General features: G+C 39.5%; 1 protein-coding gene across 4 annotated transcripts in view; it reads left to right on the top strand.

Moving 5' to 3' along the window:
* FGD6 (FYVE, RhoGEF and PH domain containing 6) overlaps nucleotides 1–21,931 on the top strand; it is a 106,062-nt gene that overhangs the window by 60,533 nt on the left and 23,598 nt on the right. For all 4 annotated transcript variants that reach the window (XR_010594602.1, XM_005306491.4, XM_005306490.5 and 1 more), the window contains exons 6-14: nucleotides 2,045–2,196; nucleotides 3,216–3,372; nucleotides 5,365–5,452; nucleotides 11,199–11,249; nucleotides 14,171–14,229; nucleotides 14,334–14,405; nucleotides 16,978–17,046; nucleotides 18,412–18,495; nucleotides 19,585–19,664. Coding sequence is in view for 3 of the 4 variants with exons in the window: in XM_005306491.4 (XP_005306548.1) it covers nucleotides 2,045–2,196; nucleotides 3,216–3,372; nucleotides 5,365–5,452; nucleotides 11,199–11,249; nucleotides 14,171–14,229; nucleotides 14,334–14,405; nucleotides 16,978–17,046; nucleotides 18,412–18,495; nucleotides 19,585–19,664 (812 nt within the window). In the remaining variant the exon portion in view is untranslated. The remainder of the gene's footprint in view (nucleotides 1–2,044; nucleotides 2,197–3,215; nucleotides 3,373–5,364; nucleotides 5,453–11,198; nucleotides 11,250–14,170; nucleotides 14,230–14,333; nucleotides 14,406–16,977; nucleotides 17,047–18,411; nucleotides 18,496–19,584; nucleotides 19,665–21,931) is intronic.

Here is a 21,931-nt window from a genome sequence, read left to right as displayed (position 1 = left end):
TGTTTATGTACATTGGGATATCCCTTGTAGCCTCCCGAGAGGAGTTGTTGAGATCTTTCATGGAGGTACTCCGCAATCCTTTCCTGAAGGTTTCTGGAGATGGCTGCCTTATTTCTTCCTCCTCTATAGGACGCTGTCCCATTCCACTTTGTGATGACTTTATTGCAGTAAACGGGCTAGAGGCATATGGGATTGGGCGGCTTGGGGATGCCCAGCAGCAGCTGTGCTATGTGCCTCAGGAATGAGATATCCGCTAAATCACCACTGCCTGTGGAAAGGAGTGCTAGTATACAGTGCATTGCCCTGTACTCGAGGGCCGAATTTTTATTTTATTTTATGCAACTGATTAATTCCCTCCTCTTCCCACCCACCCCCACCCCCGGCAGGCCATAGTCACCATGCCTGTGGCTGGGCAGCAGTGCTGCACAGAGGCATTCCAAACCTGAAGTGTCAATAAGCAGGTCTGATTTTAAAATTTTTATGGGAATAAGAGAGGAGAGTTCTGAAACTTATCATTTGCTTTCTGTTGTGATTATAAATACCATGATACATCTGTTTGTTTGTTTTCTGTAGTTGCTCCTGCAGCCTTGAGGGGTTCCCCCTCCACACCTGTGGCATGCCTGATCCGAAGGAGTAGAAAGAAGCGGACTAGGGAGAACATGTTCAGTAAGATCCTGAAAGCCAGTGCTTCACTGGATCTTGAACAGAAGGCCTGGAGGGTGAATATAGCAGACAGCCTGGAGAAGGAAAGCGCAGACTGGAGAAAGTCTTAGGAGGAAAAGGAGAGGGAGATGCACCAGGACATAATGGGGGTTTTCAGCCAACAAACACAAATGCTGCCAACTTCTTGACCGGGTCCAGCGATCCCAGGCTCACCTTCCTTTGCAGTCAGTGAAGAATTCCATTTCCGCAGTTCCTTACCCCAACTCCCTCTAAACTTTCCACATGACATCATGGGCTGCATCCCTATCCCTGCCACTCCAGGCCGGGGGACAGTAAGGAAAATCACAGCTTCACGTGGTTGGTGTATGTTTGGCAGAAATGGACTGAACTGGACACGAATGTTTTTCTAGCGTTCTAATTTTAAAGTTCTGTTCCCATTTATTTTATGAGTTTGCATTGTATCATCTTTAACTGCACAATAGTCTTTGCACTGTCTTTCTTATGCAATAAATTTTTATTTTTTGGAAATAATTTAATCTTTATTACTTCATAACATATACAGCAGAATGCCCAGTGCTACTGAAAGCACCATTCATTGTAATTGAACAGGCATTTCAACATCACCAATGGTAATCCGCTGGTCAGGACAGATTGTCCCTACCTGCAGATTTCTGAACAGACCTGTGTTCTTAAAGATGCAAGTGTCACACACCTTCCCTGACCAGCCCACATTGATATCAGTGACGTGTCCCCAGTGATTCACCAACACTTGCATAACCATGAAAAGTAGCCATTTCTGTGACTGTATTCTGGCACCAGCCCACCTTCCTACAAATGGGGATATGCATGCTGTCTGTCGCCCCACTACAGTTTGGGAGCCCCATTGCTGCAAATCCATCCACTGTTTCCTGCGCATTGCTGAGAGTCACAGTCCTGTGTAGCAGGAAACAATGTCCCCATACATTTGCATGACCATGGCCCCCACTGTAGATTTTTCCAACTTCAAAATGATTTCCCACTGATCAATAGCAGTCTGGCATTGCAAGCTTCCACAGTGTGATCGCCACTTGTTTCTCATCTGTCAATGCAGCTCTCGTTCTGATGTCTGTGCACTGGAGGGCTAGTTCAAACTCAGCACATGGACCCAGGAATGTGACTTTTTGCATCCAAAAGTTCTGCAGGCACTGGGAATAACTCCCCTTGTAGACAGGCCCTGAGTTAAAGCCACACAGTAACATAAAACAGATGGTACCATCTCACCCTCTGTAATAGGTAACATGCCGCAGGATTTCTGCAAGGGAAATACTGTCATATGTATTGTTGCCGGAAGGCCAGTCTCTCAGTGAGGTTGTTTTTTTTTTTTCTCTTTGTACTCCAACAGGATTTCCGGGATGCAGTGGCACATGCTTCCAGGCAGCTAGGAAAGCCAGTGATTGAGGATAGGATCCTGAATCAGGTCCTGTACTACCTACCTCAGCTGTATGAACTTAATCAGGACCTCCTCAGAGAATTAGAAGAGAGACTTTCTCACTGGTAATGATTAATAAGAAGGAAATTTTTTCCCATGTTTTTAATATTTAACTCTGGAGTAAAGTGAATTTTACTGTCAGCAGAAATTTGCTCTATTGTAATCTATGTGCTTTTTAGACTTCAGAGCTGACTTCTGAGCCTAAGGACCTAATTTTCAAATGAGGGCACCTTAACTGGGCATCCAAATTCCACATTGAGATGCTTGAATTGACATTTGGGTGCATTAATTGGACATATGCATGTATTTGAGCAACAGGATTTTGGACCAAAGCTAAGTTCTTCAAAAATAGAAGCCTAAAGTTAAGCTTCTTGAATCTGCATTTGGCATCGAGGTAAGCAGCACTTTCCAAAAAATCAGGCCAAACATTCACACTTCCATTGGCCTCAATCTGGTGCCTAAATATGAATCCAGGAGCTTAAGTTTAGGTTCCTATTTTTGAACTTTTTGGCCATAGGTACATGACTAAATTGTGAGTGTTTGAAAATTGAGTTCCCTGTTTCACTCTACAGGATGAGATGCCAGCACATCAATGCTTATCTCATTTGGAGAGGAGAAACAAAGAATTTAACGACAACAGAATTAACATACACTTTTTGGTTTCCCCAGCGAGATAAGCACTAGCTCAGTGGTGGGCAACCTGCGGCCCGTCAGGGTAATCCACTGGTGGGCTGCCAGTTTGTTTATAATTGCATGGCCGCCCACAGCTCCCAGTGGCCGCGGTTCGCCGTTCCTGGCCAATGGCAGCTCGGGAAGTGGCACGGGCCACAGGGAAGTGCTGGGATCTGCGGGCGGCCATGCAAATGTAACAAACTGTCTGGCAGCCCGCTGGTTGATTACCCTGACGGGCTGCCCACGGACCACAGGTTGCCCCCCCACTGCACGAGCTGTTTATTTAATAAGCCTTCTTTTTAATCCACTACTGAGCTCTGAAAGGGACAGAGAATATCAGCTCTGCTGGTTTCTAAATCATAGGTTTATTTTTATATAGTTCTGTGCTGTTTTAATTACTTCTCTTTTTCAGGATTGATTATCAAAGAATCGCTGATATATTTGTGAAAAAAGGACCCTACTTAAAGATGTATTCAACTTACATCAAAGAATTTGATAAGAATGTTGCGCTGCTAGATGAACAATGCAAGAAGAACCCTAGTTTTGCTGCTGTGGTTAAAGATTTTGAGGTATCTTCTTCTTTTGAAAGAGAGATCTTAATTTCTGGTTTCTTAACTCTGGTGCTCTTTTGTAAGGCTGTAAAGATTTAGTTTTTCCTCTTTGTTTCTAGGTCCCAGTTGGGGACCAGTGGGGTAGAAGGAAGGAGAATGTAACCACTGTGGCCTAGATTTGCAAAAATGGCTAGTGGTTTTGGGTGTCCAATTTGAGACATATTAAAGGGACTTGATTTTCAGAAGGCTCAGCACTTTCTAATAATAAGGCCTCTTTAGTGTGGTTTAAGATGGACAGCCAAAATCATTAGTCGCTTCTAAAAGTTTGAGTCTGGGTCAAATTATGCACAGACTTCTACCATTGTAAACTCATTGATTTGATTGGGGTTGCAGTGTAAAAATGAGGGCAGAATGTAGTCCTTCGCATTCTGTGTTTGGTTTGGAATGGAAACCTGGGAAAGTTAATTTCTTGAGCTTCGAACCTGAAAATAAAACAAACCAGTTCCTCTTCCAAAATGCCCTCTAACCGAGCACGTGCAATAATCATGCAAAAGCCAAGTACCCCTGCCGGCCTCTCACTTTATCCCCTTGAAAACAGATCAGAGAAGAGGTGTGAACTCTAAACATGCAATCCAGAATAAACATCACTGAGCGCTTGTGAGGATTAGTCATTATTTTGACAGAGATTAATTCACTAGTGAATAAATTGTTGAGACCGACACAGTAAGCAACTGCTCAGCTCAGTACTGTGCTACTTCCTTTCCAGCAGAAAAGTCATAACTTCGGGCATGTCTATACTTACCTCCAGAGCAATCGATCCAGCAGGGGTATCGTGTCTACTGAAGACGCGATAAATTAACCGCCGAGCGCTCTCCTGTTGACTCCGGTACTCCACCAGAGTGAGAGGCGCAAGCGGAGTCAACGGGGGAGTATCAGCAGTTGACTTACCGCAGTGAAGACACTGCGGTGAGTAGGTCTAAGTATGTCGTCTTCAGCTAGGTTATTCACGTAGCTGAAGTTGCATAACTTAGATCGATTCCCCCTCTCCCCCAGGGTAGACCAGGCTTCAGCCATAGCTATCTTCTGGTCACAGAGGGCCTGTTTCTCACCAAGCCCCACTAGGTGTGCGCTCACAAATGTAAGCCTGCTTTGCATGGCCAGCATCAGGTGCTTCGATGTGTTGGGTGTATGCGTGGCTAGATAAGCTACTTGCAGCAGGGACAAGAAGGAGAGAGCAAAGGGATGTAGGAGAGAGAGAAACAAGACAGCAGTTAGCAAAGAAAGAGATAAAACCTATCCCTTTTAGTGAAGGTGCTTCTTGTCAGTGTTGCTCGTGTACAAGTAGCATTACCTCAAAATAAATGATTTTCAGGCATTTTGAACTGGAAGAAGTGACGGGAGGGCCAAATCACCCAACCCATGGAATTAAAACATGTTGGAGCATGACCCTTTAAAAAGGGTTATCTCTGTGTTGTGTTTTTGGGCTCTGTACCACTTAGAGACTTCTGTAATGAACACTGCAGCCTTCACTACAGTTCTGTCTGATTGATAAGAATTGCAATTCCAAATGAACATGCCACCAGGTTACCTTCACTGCTAGCTGACAGGTTTCCCTTATTTCGAGGGAGATTCATAAAATTCTTTTCTTAGAACGAAGGCAGGTGTTTTGATTTTGCATAGAATTCCAGTGTTTACCTGTTATGTATCTTCCTAACTTGTGAGACATACTATTTTTGTGTGTGTTCTTCTGTGTGGAGGAATGATCAGATCTGGCTACTAGCAATACTACAGCAAGTGGGCCTACAGATAAATGTTACTTGAGCATAGCTGAGGGCTGACTTAGGCAGCTCAGATTTATATGTACTGCTGTGGAGTTAAGCAGGATAACAGAATGCATGCCTTTTCAGCACACAAGTAAAAGTCAATTGTTTAGAGGCACAGCTTCTTTGGGTAGCAGAGAATTGACTATTCGAGGACTGTGGATATTTATTTTGGGTGTTTGTCTTTCAGATGAGTCCTCGCTGTGCTAGTCTGGCACTCAAGCACTATCTCCTCAAGCCAGTTCAGAGGATTCCCCAGTACAGGCTGCTTTTGACAGGTACTGACAAGCTGTTCGCAAGTTTAAAAGCCAGTCCTCACACGTCCCAGGAAATTGGCATTTAGGCCATCACAACACTGCAAAGGATATTTACTTGATTACAGATGTATGAAACTCTTAAAATGTACTGTGCAGCTAGAAGTTCTACTCAGTAATATTGGCAGTCATAAAATACACAGGAAAAATGCGGTTATTCCCAGCCACGTGATACATTTTCTGTTAGATAAATTCAGCAGTAGTCGCAAACATCAAACCTTGTTATGGTTTGCTCTGTTTCCACAGCTGTGGAATCCAGTCATGTCATTAGGAGCAGGGGAAGAGCATTGATTTCAAACATGGAGGTGGGGGGGTGGGAAAAGGTCCTGACAATTGAAAATAAAAACGTTTTTCTTTTAATATAAGTTCTAAGCCAAGTACTAAATCCTCTAGGCCTGGCTTTTCCCCCCTGAAATTAGCCATGATTTTAAAGAAGATGTTTTGCCTCCACTGAAATCTTGTCTTTCTCAAAAATGTAACCTAATTCTTGTTTCCTTGTTAACAAAAATTACAGGGTTTAAGTTCTGTTGCTTGGTTTATAAAGTTGTGTGTTTTAGGAATGTGGGGAACATGCATTATAAAGGACAGTGTCAAAGATTTAGAATCCTCTAGAGTTCTTAAATATTTAGATTTTTGTTTTTTTTCATGCTACTGTCCCTTGCTGAGAAATCTAAAAATAGTATCTGTATATGTAGTAACTACAAAAATAAAATGCTCCATGACCCTTTTCTGGCTCTGCAGCAGCTAACCAAGAAATGCCATTTCTCCTGCAGTAGTTAGATCAGTGATGCTGCTGCATGATACAGATTAAGTTTATTACATTGCAGCCACAACATTACAATTAAAAATAATCCCTTTATTTTCAGTTGCATTAAAATCAAAGAGGGAAGGCAGGGAAAACCCTATGAAAATGTTTACGTCTCTTACAATACAAGAAAAAGTAAAAGCTTATAAAAAGATATCTGATCATTTTATTTTAAAAGAACGCTAACTTTAGACATGGCAGGGGGACTGCTACTCATTCCAAATTCAGTGGTGGGGTCTCGATTTCTAAAAGAAATCAAAGGCATACTTAAAAGGGGTGGAACCAAAAGGTAGGGAGGAGGAAGGACCTTGTTGATAAATGCAGTTGCGACAGAGATCCCATTGCTTAAAGGCTTTAAAATCCTCATTATCGTTGGTTCTAAATGCAGGAGATGAGGGAGGGAGTTCATAGAAAACACTGGTCTTGTAAATCCTCTTCTACCTGTCTGATACCATAGGGCCCCAGTCATGCAATTAGATCTGTGCAGGCAGATCTTGTGCCCATGTAGAGCCTTGTTGATCCTGTGCAGGGGTAAGTGACTACCAGCATGCATCAGATTGCAAGATCAGGGTCTTGGTTTCTAAACAGAATTTTTCTCTGTTCCATGAGAGGGTTGAAAAGCCGATTATTTTTTAATAATCGTTCTTGGAAGGAACAGTAAAATAACTTCAAAGGGAGACCTATACTTCCCTTGCTATTGCTCAGCCTGCAATATCAATCCACATTGCATTATATTTGCCTTGGCCATAAAATGAGATTATTTGCCCCTCCCCCATGTGTAGCTAGATGGTCTGTCTACTCTGTCAATTTAAAGCACCTCTGCTTAATACTGGGTGGTCTCCATGAAAATCCTGCACTGCTGGGACTTTAGAACACACAGAAGGTACTTGGACCCAGCATCAGAAAGGGCTGGGCAGCATGAATGAAATAACAATGCAGGTAATTTTAAATGATAAAGTTGCTGCATTCAAAGCCAGTGGAAAAATTCCCTGTTCTGTAGATGCATCAGGAAACAAAGTGGGCAAATTGTGGCAGGAGAGGGAAAAAAATAATCAGTGAAATGCAGCTGCTGAGCCTCTTGGCGTCGACAGCTGGTTTTCCTTTTGGACGTTATCTAAGCGCTCTGTGTCAGTTGGCTAGGCTTGTTTTTATGATACATTTCCACTTCCCTGTTTCCATGTACCTTTGCAGTGTAGCAATTTACAAAATTATTGCTGCCTCTTGATACTGTTACTCCTGAGCTGTCAATGTCAGAGGCAGATGGGCTCATAAATCTGCAAAAGAGAGGAGTATCTCAGCTGTATTCCTGTCAAATTATATGGTTCCTCCATTTATTCACATGGGCTTTCACTTCTCCACACACTAATTCTTTGATTTTTACATAACAAGTATTAAAAGGGTTACTGTGAAGGATAGTTAGAAGCCACTGCTGTCTAATAAGAAACTAAAGGAGTGAAATTCTTCTCTGCTGCCCCCTTCCCAAATCCCTGTATCACTCAAGGAGGCTGTGCAATATGCATGTGCTCCCATGCTGTTCTGGGATGAGCCCTCTTCCTCCTTATGCTCTCTTCATTCATTTTCTCAACCTTTCCCTTCTCTCTTCCTCTTTCCTTGCTGATTCTGTCTCAGTTCACTGCACATCCTCACCCTCCATTTCTGTGTTTTACTGGGTTGTCATTGTACTATCCCTTCTGCTGTATCTGTAGGTATTCGTTGTCCGTCTCTCAATTGTCCATCTTACCAAGGGATAGCCATCATTGCAGACTCAAATGTCTCCTGCACAAACCTGCTGCTTATCTCACTTAAACCCACATCATGTGAGGAACGTAGAATAAATATATTTTTTCTGTTTGTATATTAGGGCCTTGGGAAGTTGAGAGCTAAAAAAGTAGATTTCAGTGATTATATTTATGCTTCCTTTAGTCTGTCTCAAGTCAGGCAATAGGAAGGAAGAAGAAAATTAGACCATATCTCTCATCCTTCCCCTCTTAGAAATTCCACTTACAATAAATAGTTCATCTCTGGTTGCTACATTTTGTTCTAAGTATACTGTATATCTTCTGTAAATAATGCTTGAATTTGACTTATTCCGTTTTTTTTGTTTAAATAGTGATCACTAGTTGTTGTTGTTTTTAAACTAAGAGGTTTAGTCTCATTGATTGGGTTTTGTTCTTATAGTTGTTTGATCTTGTTAAGTATGTTTGTACTAAATTATAGTGTTTCAGCAAAATATAATGGTATCCATTTCTATAAAAACCCTTCTTTGTAATAGTTTGATGGCATTAACTACAGAAAGGTGGTTGTAAGCACAGAATTTCCAGTGTGTATTCATGGAAAATGAGAGATTAGAAACATCTGTTCAAAATCTACTTTGAAGCTATAGGTTTTAGCCACGAACAGAGGTTACTAGCCAGATGTGCAAAGGAGTGTTAAGTTCAAAATTACATAAATATTATTTCAGCATTTAGCAGCTTCAAATTTAATTGGATACTCCATAGAGTCCTAACATAAGAGCCACACTCTCCTTTTGACTGCAGAGTTTCAAATAAATAAAATTATGCTGAAACTTGTCTTTAGTCTCTCTGTTCTCTCTGGCACTTTTAGTTCTAGTTTTGTCTGTGAATAAATGTACCTGTCAAAAGAATTGCACCATATAAAATGTTGTTCATTTGTTTATCTTGGACAAAACTTTAGAGTATGCCATAAAGCATGTATATGCCAAGAAATATTCCGTTCCCTATTTGGGTCCCTGTTACACTGGGAATTTAAGATAACTTTTGGGTCTTAAATTTATGTTGCCATTCACAATGGATAGTTTTCCTAGGATGCCATTGTAACACAATGGTCAGTGTGCAGTGTGTCCCCTACTGTACCCGGTCCACAGAGGATGCAAGTTTGTTACCTTTGCACCTGGCTCTTCAGTAAAAACTCACGCTTTTAGTTCAGGAGGTCCTGAGTTCAATCCCTGCTGATGGAAACCCACACCATATTTCAACTCTGATTTGTTATTTTGGATTATAGTAGTGCACAAAATATGCACAACATGTATAGGAAAACACAGTTCCTGCCCTGGTGAGCTCAGTCTATGAAGATGAGCACTATGCAAAGGTTGGGAGAGGGAGATAAAACATGCAACCAACTTTTAAAAATAAATGACAGCTATCCCTTAGGGCTTCTACCTAGCCATTCTTAGGCCTTGTCTGTGCAGTAGCTTACTCTAGTTTAGTTGAAGGTGTGTGCATTTTTAAACCGGTTTGGTTTAACTGGTTTAAACAACTATGTGGATATTTTAAATTAGTTTTAAAATGACATTATTTTATCTTAAGTTGATTCCTTACTGACGTAAGCTAAATCAATTGTTAAAATGGCTTTTTAACTTGTCAGTAAGGAATCAACTTCAAATAAATTGGTTTAAAAATGGCTGATATCAATTTAAAATGTTCATATAGGGATTTTCACCAGTTTAACCAAATTGGTTTAAAAATACAAGACTTGGTTAACTATTTTGCGTAGCCATCACAGCAAAAATCTCTTGGGATATATAAAGGAGGAAGGAAATAACTTGTGTTTTTGTTGTGGGAGAGACTTTAGTGTCATGGAAGAGACAAGTACTAAAAAAAAAAAACATTGGCTGGTGCCCACTAATGCTCAGACAGAACGTCAGGTGCAGCAAAAAATGGTGGTCTTCCTCTGATCCAGCTGGATCAATCTTTTCTCTTTCTCTCCCTCCTTCTACAGTAGAACCTATCTACTACTCTGCTTCTCCCCACCCTCACCTGACCTTTATGCCTTACTCTTCACTAGATCCTCCACAAAACTTTCAGGCCAGAATGCAGATACGTTCACTAATTAAAAAAAAAAATTATATAGCAATATTTATTATCATTTATATATAAAAGATTGTATATTTTCCTGAAAGTTTCTGATTGCATCTCTTCTGTACATTAACCACTTTAGAACTTTAGGATGTATAGAACAGACGCCTGCTGCAAATGTGACACATGCAGTGCCTTTAGCGGTACATTATACTGTCTGGTTAAATATTGTAGGAAATGGAATCTCCAGGGGAATATGTTTGGTTTTCCCAATTTGTGTGGCATTTAAGATTAGTTTTAGTGGTCTTGTAAGTAATGATCGAAAACCTCAAAGAAAGAAATATTTTGTGGATCAGATGTGCCATCTAGTGGGCAAAGACTAATTTAGCATTGATCACAACCATACTAACACACACCAAAATTTGATAGTTTATTTTATTTGTATTTTTCCTTTATTGGAATAAAAATTCTTCCACATAATAAAACAATCAGAGCATTCTTTTGCCAAATACTGATTATTTATAACAATCAGGTTAGGTACCAACACAAAACACAGTAACATTTGTAATCTTCAAAATCTGTCATGACCTATATAAAATTGAACACAAATAAGTGCACGTAGTATAGCTTTGTATAGGTGTCTGTTGTCACACTGAATAATTAACGGATAACTGCTGCTCGTTGATTTGTTCTGAAATATAACACCTATACAAATTATATAATTTGCCTGAAGACACTGCTTCTGTGAACTCTCTCTATTCCTGAGTAAAATAGAGCAACACATTTTTTACTTATTTCACTGCTCATCATTGCTTTTTTTTAATCTAAAACATTCAATGTAAATATTGTGTGGTGCACAGATATTGTGTAGCTGTGCTGTTGTTGAGATTACATTTTCTGTTACACTCCAAAAACAAGTGTATTAGTAATATTTCAGCTGTTTTTTTTTAAATCCATTAGGGGCTGTAATTTATTGCACATGTCTACCCAAAAGTACATTTTGTCCAGCAATTTTTTATGCTTTTATTCCTTTTTATAACACCGGTTCTTTCCCAACATATTTCTGTAATACTTTTTCTTTATTATGCAGATTATTTAAAGAATCTTTTAGAAGACTCAGCAGACTATAGGGATACTCAAGGTAAATGTATTTCTTTAGATTAAATAAAGAGAAGGCTTGCTAAAGATGAAAAATGAGAATATTTCTAAACTTTAACTTTAGATGCATGTAATGTAGTGAACCAGTAAACATATTTTTATTCAGTTTTACATTACTATGAAAAGTGACGTTGAAGGGTTCCATGTTTTTTCCCCAAAAAAGAATGTTCAAAGTTTACAAATAAAAACAGCTGTCCCTGTAAAATGAATTCAGGAACTGAAATTCAAGCTGTAGTTCGTTCCTCCTTGAGCATGCATCATCACCGTGTTTCGCAGTGCTAGTAGAACTAAAAAGGGTCTATTTGTTATGGTTTAAGCAAGCAAATAATGACTGAATACACAAGGGGAGCAGTTTTGGGGCGGCAAGTAGGTACAGATTGTTTCACATCTTAATTTTTTCAGTGATAGCTGAGCCAATAACTTTCGTGTGTTGATAATGGATATGGATAAACTACCACTAATGCAACAGCAGACATTTGAAATCTAGTCAATTAAAAAAAAAATAATTATAAGTAGTGTCAGGTCTGCACCTGCTCTTGAGTCTCCTCTCCCAAACTTGTGTGCTTCCAGCAATCACATTTCCTGGTATTCTAAAATGTTTTTATCTCCTTTGTTGCTGTGTCAAGACAACTAGGGAAACTTAACTGTAGCTATACAGGGGAAACAATGAAAACTCTCAAATGTATGAAGACGACAAACTGTAAATCTAGATATGAAAAAAATCCTCTAATCTTTCATTTTTAGTAATCTAGGTGTTGCTTCTGACAACAGTAGGTTAAAAAACAAGTCAAAATGTAATAGCCAACTTTACTATGATCCTTTAACTGTGTAAATAAAGATCTATATGGGCTAGGTGTCCCAAAACTATATCTGCAGGTCACCTCAGAGACCTCTGTGCTTTTTTGTACATACGTTACTCCTTACAGGTAGTGCAACATTAGAAAGTGAGAGGAGCCTTCTTTCCAAAAACAGTTTCCATACCATTTCCTATACCTGTTTACTTCATGTATTATTTACTCTTGAGTATAGTTATTAGACTTTCAAAATCTTAAGGTTTGTTTTGGAATCACGATACTATAAAAGATAATGTCAAGTATCAGAGGGGTAGCCGTGTTAGTCTGAATCTGTAAAAAGCAACAGAGGGTCCTGTGGCACCTTTAAGACTAACAGAAGTATTGGGAGCATAAGCTTTCGTGGGTAAGAACCTCACTTCTTGCATCTGAAGAAGTGAGGTTCTTACCCACGAAAGCTTATGCTCCCAATACTTCTGTTAGTCTTAAAGGTGCCACAGGACCCTCTGTTGCTTTATAAAAGATAATGTGACCATAAATCTTCCCCAATGAATCCCAGCCAATTTACTGTAGGATTCATCAGTCTTAATTTTTCTTGAAGTCAATGAATGAATACTTTTGCATGGATTTGTTTTAATAACAGATCTCTGAAGGATGTTTTAAGAAATGTTCAGCCACCTGTATCTTATTCGGAGCTAATTCATTCCAGCTTTCCTTGGACAGAAAATTCCTGTGGCTCAGCTTCAGCACGTGCAGCTGACTCTCTGAGAGGCCCTAGGTTTAAAGAAATCCTGATCTTTGTATTATTATGTTTATTGGGCATGTTCAGTACTTCCATGCCTTTTGATTATTTAGAAGCTGTATTTGTTTCCTATGTGAAAGAAACTTAAAACAAGACCCCAAAATGCTCCTTACATCAGTCTAAGCGGGAGCGCCTAGTTCATGCTTTCACTTAATTCCCAGATCAGGCCTTAAACACCTCTATACCTTTTGAAGTTTGGCCATTATATGTTTTAACCTATTTTCCTTCTCACTAAGAATTGAACAGTTTATAGACGTTTATGTCCAGGAATTCAAGTGCTAACTGATGAGACCTGTGTAAATACCAGGATAGAAAGAAAAAATAGCGTTTTGGTTTTAGTGGCCTAATGATAGTATTGCTGGATGTCTCTAAACCTATGAAAGTTCCATTATTTGGGATGCTTAATTTCATTCAAATGGTTCAGAGGGTGATCTGTATCTTAGAGAGAGTCTGTCACCACATAGTTGTTTGTGCTAACTTTCAGTAAAGTGAGTTTGTCTATTTTCTCCAGTTAAATGAATTGAAGATTTTAATTCTGTATGAAATACTGCTGCTCTGTGCAGTAATTCACATGCTCCCTTCATCCTACTGCAGTATTTTGAAACACTTCTTTCCATTGTGTGGTGTGTGTGTGTTTTTTTTCTTTTTTTATTGAATACAGAGATACCTAACTGCCTCCCATCTTGGGTAACTCTTCTCTTTTAGAGATTTTACATTTTCAGTACCACATGGGTACAAACATTTGACACTTAAAAAGAAATGTGTGGGATTTGAAACTTGAAAATAATCTTAGCAATAAACCCAAAGAAAATTGAAAATACAATGATAGCGCCACTGAAATCCCCTGAATTCTGTGACCGACATTTCAGGAAAACGTGTGCAATGGAAAAAGATGGTTATTGGCTGAGTACCTTTGCTGAGTTTACATTGGGACTTAATCCTGCTCACATTATACAATCACTTATACAAGCAGTCATCTTGAAGTAAAAGGGACTAGTTGTGTGAGTAAGGCAAGCTGGGTGTGAGCTTAATTTTGTTGGCAAAATGAGTGTCATTATTTCAGTTAACTTTAAGAAATTTGGTGGCTATTATGGCACAAAAGCGCTGCCACAATGGATGGTGGTTTGCAAGGACTCAGCTTTTAAGACCTAATCCAGAAACCACTGAAGTCAACGGAAAGACTCCCACTGACTTCCGTGGGCTTTGGGTCACACTCTTGAACCCCTTAGCACCAGCTGAATTGGGCAACATGGTTTTTGAACACTGACTGGGCTAGACTGTATAACTAAATTCTGTTCCTTCACACTTTAGGTGCTCTGGCTGTTGTCATAGAAGTAGCCAACCATGCCAATGATATCATGAAACAAGGAGTAAGTATCCTAATTGTGGAAGCTGATGTCTGTTAAAGCTGTCTAATGCATTTTCATTAAATTGAAGGGCAATTATATTTTTGTTTTTTCCCCCCCCCCCATAGGATAACTTTCAGAAGCTCATGCAGATTCAATACAGTTTAAATGGGCATCATGAGATTGTTCAACCAGGAAGGGTAAGTTCTGCAAAAGGGCATTCAGCAGATAGCAGCAAGGATACTGCAGACTAAAGTGATACTAAGCATATATAACTACTGTTAAAGCAGTGAGAACTGTGTGCATTTCTCATCTCCCATGTTTAAGAAAGATTAATTCAAATTGGAACAGGTGCAGAGAGGCTACTAGGATGATCAGAGGAATGCAAAACCTACCTTATGAGAGGAGACTCAGAGTTTGACTTGTTTAGTCTAACCAAAAGAAGGCTGAAGGGAGATATGATTGCTGTCTCTAAACACATCAGAGGAATAAATACCAGGAACGGAGAGGAGTTATATGTTAAGCGTTAATATGGACACAACAACAAATGGATATAAACTGGTCATCAACAAGTTTAGGCTTCAAATTAGACTAAGGTTTCTAACCATCAGAGGAGTGAACAGCCTTCCAAGGGAAATGGGGGGGCAAAAAAACTAACTGGCTTCAAGACTGAGCTTGATAAGTTTACAGAGGGGATGGTATGATGAGACTGGCTACAATGGCTTGTAGCCAATCTGCAACTGCTGGCAGCAAATATCTCTAAAGGCCAGAGATGGGACACCAAATGGGGAGGGCTCTGAATTACTGTAGAGAATTCTTTCTCAGGTGTCTGGCTGGTGGGTCTCGCCTGCATCCTCAGGGCCTAACCATAGGCACCGACCCTCTGCCCAGTGGGTGCTCGACCCTGGCTCTGCCCCCGCCCCGCCTCTTCCAGCCCCTGTACCGCCCTCACCCAACCCTCATTCCACCCCTTCCCCAAAGTCCCCTTCCCGCCTTTTTCCACCCCCCCTTCCCGCCCCAATTCCACCTCCTTCCCCCCAAGTTCCTGCCCCTGCCCTGCATCTTCTCCTCCTCCTCTCCTGAGCATGCCACGTCCCCACTCCTCCCCCATTTCAGGAAAGATGTGGACAAATCGGAGAAAGTCCAGAGAAGAGCAACAAAAATGATTAAAGGTCTAGAAGATGTGACCTAGGAGGGAAGATGGAAAAAATTGGATTTGTTTAGTCTGGAGAAGAGAAGACTGGCTTGCGGGGGGGGGAACATGGTAACAGTTTTCAAGTACATAAAAAGTTGTTATAAAGAGGAGGGTGATAAATTGTTCTACTTAACCACTGAGGATAGGACAAGAAGCAATGTGTTTAAATTGCAGCAAGGGAGGTTTATGTTGGACATTAAGAAAAACTTCCTAACTGTCAGGGTGGTTAAGTACTGGAATAAATTGCCTAGGGAGGTTGTGGAATCTCCATCATTGGAGATTTTTAAGAGCAGGTTGGACAAACACCTCTCAGGGATGGTCTAGATAATACTTAGCCCTGCTTTGAGTGCAGGGGACTGGACTAGAAGACCTCTCGAGGTCCCTTCCAGTCCTCCGATTCTATCATTCTGTGTATTTTGTTCGCAGCTATACTGCAAGCTTTGCCACCACATTGTTGCGACTTCAATTGGAACATGAGAAGTCAGAGGAAAGACTTAAAAATAAGTTAGAGCAAACTCCGTTCTCCAGTGCAAGTACACAATCCCTGTGGATTTCATTGGTAGTTGAGAATGATCAGCTCCTCTCGAGTGCAGGATCGAGCCCTTTGTCCCAATTACATTTTAATAGCAGAAACTTGGTAATTACCATGGAATCCCTTAGGGTTTTTTCTTATTCGAGATTTTAATTGATTCGTAATGTGACTTGTACAATACTAAACAAGTGAGATACAGATGTAAGGACCCATCTTTATTCTCTATAATCACCCTGCCATGAGCAGTCCCACACCCATTTTTGCATATTCTCTGTGTGTATATATCTTCCTACTGTATTTTCCACTGCATGCATCCGATGAAGTGGGTTTTAGCCCACAAAAGCTTATGCCCAAATAAATGTGTTAGCCTCTAAGGTGCCACAAGTACTCCTCGTTCTTTTTACTGATCTCTGTGAAACTACTCACATGAGTGAAGTTACTTGTTCTGATGTTTGCAGAATTGTATCCATAAGCTGCAATTGTGGGAGCACTGTTGCTCAGCCTCTGGAAAAGGTATGAGCAGCTCCATATGTGATAGGTTAGCAATTTTATATGATTTAAACATGGAGTCCACATCTTTTGGATGTTGCATGTTATCTGCAGTTAAGGATCAACTTCTCATAAGAAGCTAGGTCAGTTGATATTGAGGCCCATTCATTTACTGTAGATGGGACCTTCTTTCAATGTCCAAGTATTGGTTTTATGTTATGCTAAGCAGATCTTCTAATTCCAATAAGTTCTTTTTTTATTAATCCATTTTATTTATTGCATTTATAAGGATACCTAGGGATAATTATGCAGGAGTACATTTTTATAACAGGTTTATCAAAAATGCTAACCTACAAGTTTTATATTCCAGAACAGGAAATCTTTCTTCATGATCATTGGTGCTTGATGTGTTTTACTTCGTGTCTTTTATGAAATTTCAAACACATCTATGGCACTAAATGAATAAGAATTTTAAAGAGAGAAGCTTATTCATGCAGTTTTTGTGCCCTCAACAGCTAAGTTTTGCAATATTTGTTTATCTTCTTTAACTTGCCAGGTCTTTCTCAAAGAAGGAACGTTGATGAAGCTTTCCAGGAAGGTCATGCAGCCGCGAATGTTTTTTCTGGTAAGATGCCATGAACATTTCTATGTTCCTAATGCCAGAGTAATTGAATAGTGGTAGAAACCTTTACACCACAAATATAAATAACTGGCAACTTCAGCTGACTGTTAAAAAATTTAGCATTTTATATGCAGTTTGTATCACTGTTTTGCGTGTTCAGTGTGGTTTAGCAAGATGATTTGTGTACACTAAAAGATAAACAAAAAACCCCAGTTATAAAATTCTTTCTGTTTGACCAAAATTCAGTCACTGTTTTTAACAACTTTTTGAGAAAAGAATCTGAGGTTTTGAAAAGCTGAGACTACTACTCTAGTCCTTTGAATTCTAATAGATTTGAAAATCCAAAATCAGGTGTCCAGAGCATTACTTGTCACATTTTTTAAAAGTTTATCATATATCTTTGAATTGGGCACCGGGTTGGGGAGTCAAGGGTCCCATGTTCTATTCCTGGCCTTGCTGCTGACCTGCTCTGTGACCTTGGATAAGTCACACAATCTCTCTGTGTCTACTTCCCTGCCCATCCTTTGTCTGTCTTGTCTATTTAGACATAAACTCTTTGAGGAAGGATCTGACTCTTACTATATGTTTGTGCGGTGTCTGGCACAATGGGGCACCATCTTAGCTGGTGCTAGTGTAATACAAGTAATATAGTAGCTCCTCAAATTTAGTGAAGTCTTGAGCATTAACTCTGACAAAATGCAGTCCAGAGCCAGGCTTCAGTCCAGAATGCCATATGAAGTACCACTGTGAGCTCTTCATTTTTTATATTTGTTCAGCATTCGTTTATTATATGAATAACTAGAGATACGTATACTACCCTAGGCACAGGAAACCTTAATTCTGGCCTTTCCTAACTTGTGAGTGCTTGACATTGCAACTTTACTAATGTTCTCTGAATGCAGTTTTGTGTGTGTGTGTGTAATATAACTTTTAGTTGCAAGAAACTGTTCCTTATGGGTTTCAATGGCCTATTCCCTGACATCAGTACTCCCAGTTTGCCCATAAATAATGTACTTTTCATTGATAAATAGCTTTTTTTATTTTGGGAATTTTCTTTCAGCTTTTAGAAAGTCTTTGTGCAGAGAATGTGACAAAAAATGTTTACATAACTAAAATGTTAATAGACCTATATTCTTACCTACATTGTAAACATGAACATTTTCTTACAAATAAATAGAACTCTCTTCTCAGAATCCAAACTAAAGTAATAGCATGTAGAGGACACATTTCTAGACTCTAAATTTCTACCTTCAATGCATGTGTATCAATGCTATACAAATTTCATACATTTTCAGTACACTATAGTTGAAACTATCTTTTTATTATTTAATCCTTTAGCCATTTGAAAGTGTGTGTTTTGTATTGCAGTTTAATGATGCTCTGTTGTATACAACTCCAGTACAGTCTGGCATGTATAAACTCAACAACATGCTTTCATTGGCTGGAATGAAGGTGAGCGCTCTTCTCTGGCAATTTTTTGTCAAAACGTATCTGAACTCCTGCATGTTATTTTTCCACAGACAAGTAGATTTATTGTTGGAAAGAAATATTATAAGTTGCTTATATTAAGAGCCATGATAGAAGCATAGCCTTTGTTGCATGGTGTATGGACCTTTGGGCCATTAATAACTATCCTTTTAAAAATGCATTCGTTGTTGGGGGCCAGTTGGAAGAAGAGGAGGAGAATTGTAATGCAATCAAAGGGGAGAAACAGAGAGAGAGAACTGCCTAAATACCTGATTAGTGTTGGCTGGCCTGGGAAGGCTTCCTCAGGCAATTCTACTATTGCACCTTAATATTAACTGCCTTGGGTCCAGTATTAGGCTTCCCTGAAACAAAGGCTGCTTATTTATGTATGTATGGCTGCCCCTTCCCTGCCTCATGGCCATTCTGACTTGTTTGCCCACCCTCAAAAAACACACACGTCTCTGATTGCCTGACAACTTTCTGGTGGGCCAAATCCTCCACAGCTGGGTTTCTCCAAAGACTGCCAATCCTTTTGGGTTTTTAATTGTACCTTTCCTATAACCCCTCTAAAAAGTGTTGTCCGGCCATCTCCGAGCTGGAATATCCTGAGCTGTATCAAGAAACTTCTATTACGTACACCGACACAGGCAGACACAGCTGTTAGGGGACACTGGTACAGTAGGACAAACCGCCTTCTGCTCCTGTTCAGGAGTTAAGTGTCTTATCCATGATGCTGCCAGAAAAAAGGGCCAAGTTCAGCTGAAGGCCCAGATTCACAGGAGACAGCATGAGAGACTATTTACAAGACTGCATTCTGTGTTTTGTGATGTCAGCAAATATCCTGGGGTGGCTACATAAACACTCGACCTATAAACTCAGTTACACTTGAAACTCGGGATTTCAGAACTGATGGGCTGGTGTGTGAGCTCCTACTGTTGTGCTATTTGCTGTCCAGTTTTTACTCTTTCTGCAAGAGAAAAGTCTATTGCTTTAGTTCACCTGTTGTTACAGGTATCTCCTTGAAGTCGTATTGATTCATTTTCAATTAAGAGTTGTTTTCTATGTCCACTGTAGGTTAGAAAACCAACCCAGGAAGCTTATCAAAATGAGTTGAACATAGAAAGCGTAGAGCGATCCTTCATACTCTCAGCAAGGTAAATATCCTAAGCAAATAATGTATATTAAATAGCACACATTTTTCAGATACAATACATAAACTATGAAGCTGCATATTGTCTAAGTTTACACTCATTGTTTTGTATTTGTGCGATGAAGGTTGCTCTCATCTACAATAGTAACTCTAGAAGCATGGAGAATTTGTAGAGGGTTCCTCGAATGAAGACAAACTAGTTTCAATTCCCTCTCCTCATGTTGTTTAAGTTGTGTTATTTTAGATGATCACAGAGTCATAGCTAATGAGTTTTTAAGTTCATATAATGCCACTGCTGTGCAGTTCACCTTGATATCTAGGGAAAACTCCCCCCAAGTTCGGATTCTGTACCAAAGGAAGTTAGTCTTTGAACTGTCTGGGTAATGACTACCATTTGTATCAGAATTTTGCTCACACCATTACATTTGTTTAACTGTTCACCAGACTGAAAAGACAGAAAGTATGAGTTTTATTCAAGTCACCCAATACCCTGGGAGAATTATTTCTTGCTACCTTTTGAGGAGAAAAAATGCTGCTCCTTTTTAAAAAAACAAAAAACAAAAAAAAACCCATAAGTCTAAAAATGTTCACTTAAGTGGTTTTATTTTAGGCTTTGAAATTCTGGACTTTTTTTCTGTTTCTGTTTCTGCTTCTCTTCCAAAGTTACTGCTAAGTGATGATGTGAAATCCAGCAATAAAATACTGATGTGATAACACGGCTTTTGATATAAGTTTGAGGGAGAGGGTCTTCTAGCTGTAGCACAGATGTCATTAGAACAGGAAACAGATTGTATTTTGAAGCTGCAAAGTAGAGGTGGCATTAAATTATTGAATCATAAAAAAACAGATACAATGTGGACTTTAGCCAAATCTTCTTTCACATTTTGGCTCCCACATATATGAATCAAATCAATGGTGCTAGGAAAATATGTAGCAGTTACCAGCAAACTAAATCCTCTCAGGTAGCATTCAGAGTATTCACTGCCACTAAATTATTGTAGAAAAGCTCGTATCTGCCTTTGTGAAGCTGTCTTTTCCAAAGGCTTGATTCTCCTATTCTAGCTGTTTAGAGAATTTGAGCCATGAGTGTTGTACATTCTGTCCGCTGTGACAATACTGATGTCAATGAGCAAAGATCCATTCCCTCTTCTTTTTGCAAAACAGCAGTAGTGTGGGCTTCGTCGCGCTCTGCGACCTTGCATCTATTGACTTCAGGATGTCTGCACAAAACAGTGTTTCAAACAGAGAGGCACCCGAGTTAACATTGTCCAAGCAGCCAAAGGAAGTAGCACAGTTGTGCCTGAGTAGTAGCAGTTATTTATAACTGGGGATTGAAAAGAAGTGTTGTATGTATTTACATTTATCTCTAATACAGACATTTTGCATATTGGGCAAAGGATGCATTGCACCAGCATAGGACTTAATTCTGAACCTGTTGAAGTCAGTGACAATTTTGCCATTGAATGCTGCAGTCGGTGCAGATTCAGACCTTTGGTGCTTAGGTGCCACAATGACTGAGCACTTCACAAATATGTAGGAAGAGCCTTGACACAAATGCAGGATAGGACTATACCATCTCTGCTCTGGCTAATATGATGCTTTATGGAAATGACACTGAATTATCCTTACAATTATTGGGGTGCCAAATGAACATACCTACATACATATAATTGAATCTTAACATTTGAGATTATAGGTTTGTTTGGTTTCACTGTTCAGGGGAAATTAACATTTCAGAATGATGCAAGGGAATGATACTTTAATTGTAAATGAGAGGAAATAACTGAGAGATTCCTCTGCATATATAGACTGTAGCTTTGGTTAAGGGGTTGTGATTTTTTTCCCCCCAAAAAATAGATTATAATTTCCAAAGGCTGAATGCATAGTATTTATTTCTTCTAACTTTTGTGCCTGAAAATTGTTTCTATCAAACTTGGTGAAATACTTTTATATGCAAAAGATTTGGTGGAATCACACTGTTCCCTAGCAGAGAGGTGTTAGCAGTAAAAATAAAAATAAAAAAAAATAAAATAAAAAAAAACCCCACAACATGCTACTGCTGTAATAGGTGCTAATTGTGGCAAACTTTTAGGACAGCGGCAATTGAGGTCAATGCTTGTTAGGTCCTTAGAAATTTAACACTTAGAAGTGGCCCAACCATCTCTGAATTAAGGCATATTGATACTAGAAATGCTGTTTCTGTGTTTCTATAAAACTTCATTTTCTAGTGCTGTCACTTTTGATTCTTTGGGAGCATTCAATTCTCTTCTT

Source organism: Chrysemys picta, chromosome 1 (genome assembly GCF_011386835.1).
Source record: "Chrysemys picta bellii isolate R12L10 chromosome 1, ASM1138683v2, whole genome shotgun sequence".
NCBI lineage: Eukaryota > Metazoa > Chordata > Testudines > Emydidae > Chrysemys > Chrysemys picta.
Note: the sequence above shows the minus strand (reverse complement) of the source record. Positions and strands in the feature narration are given on the sequence as shown.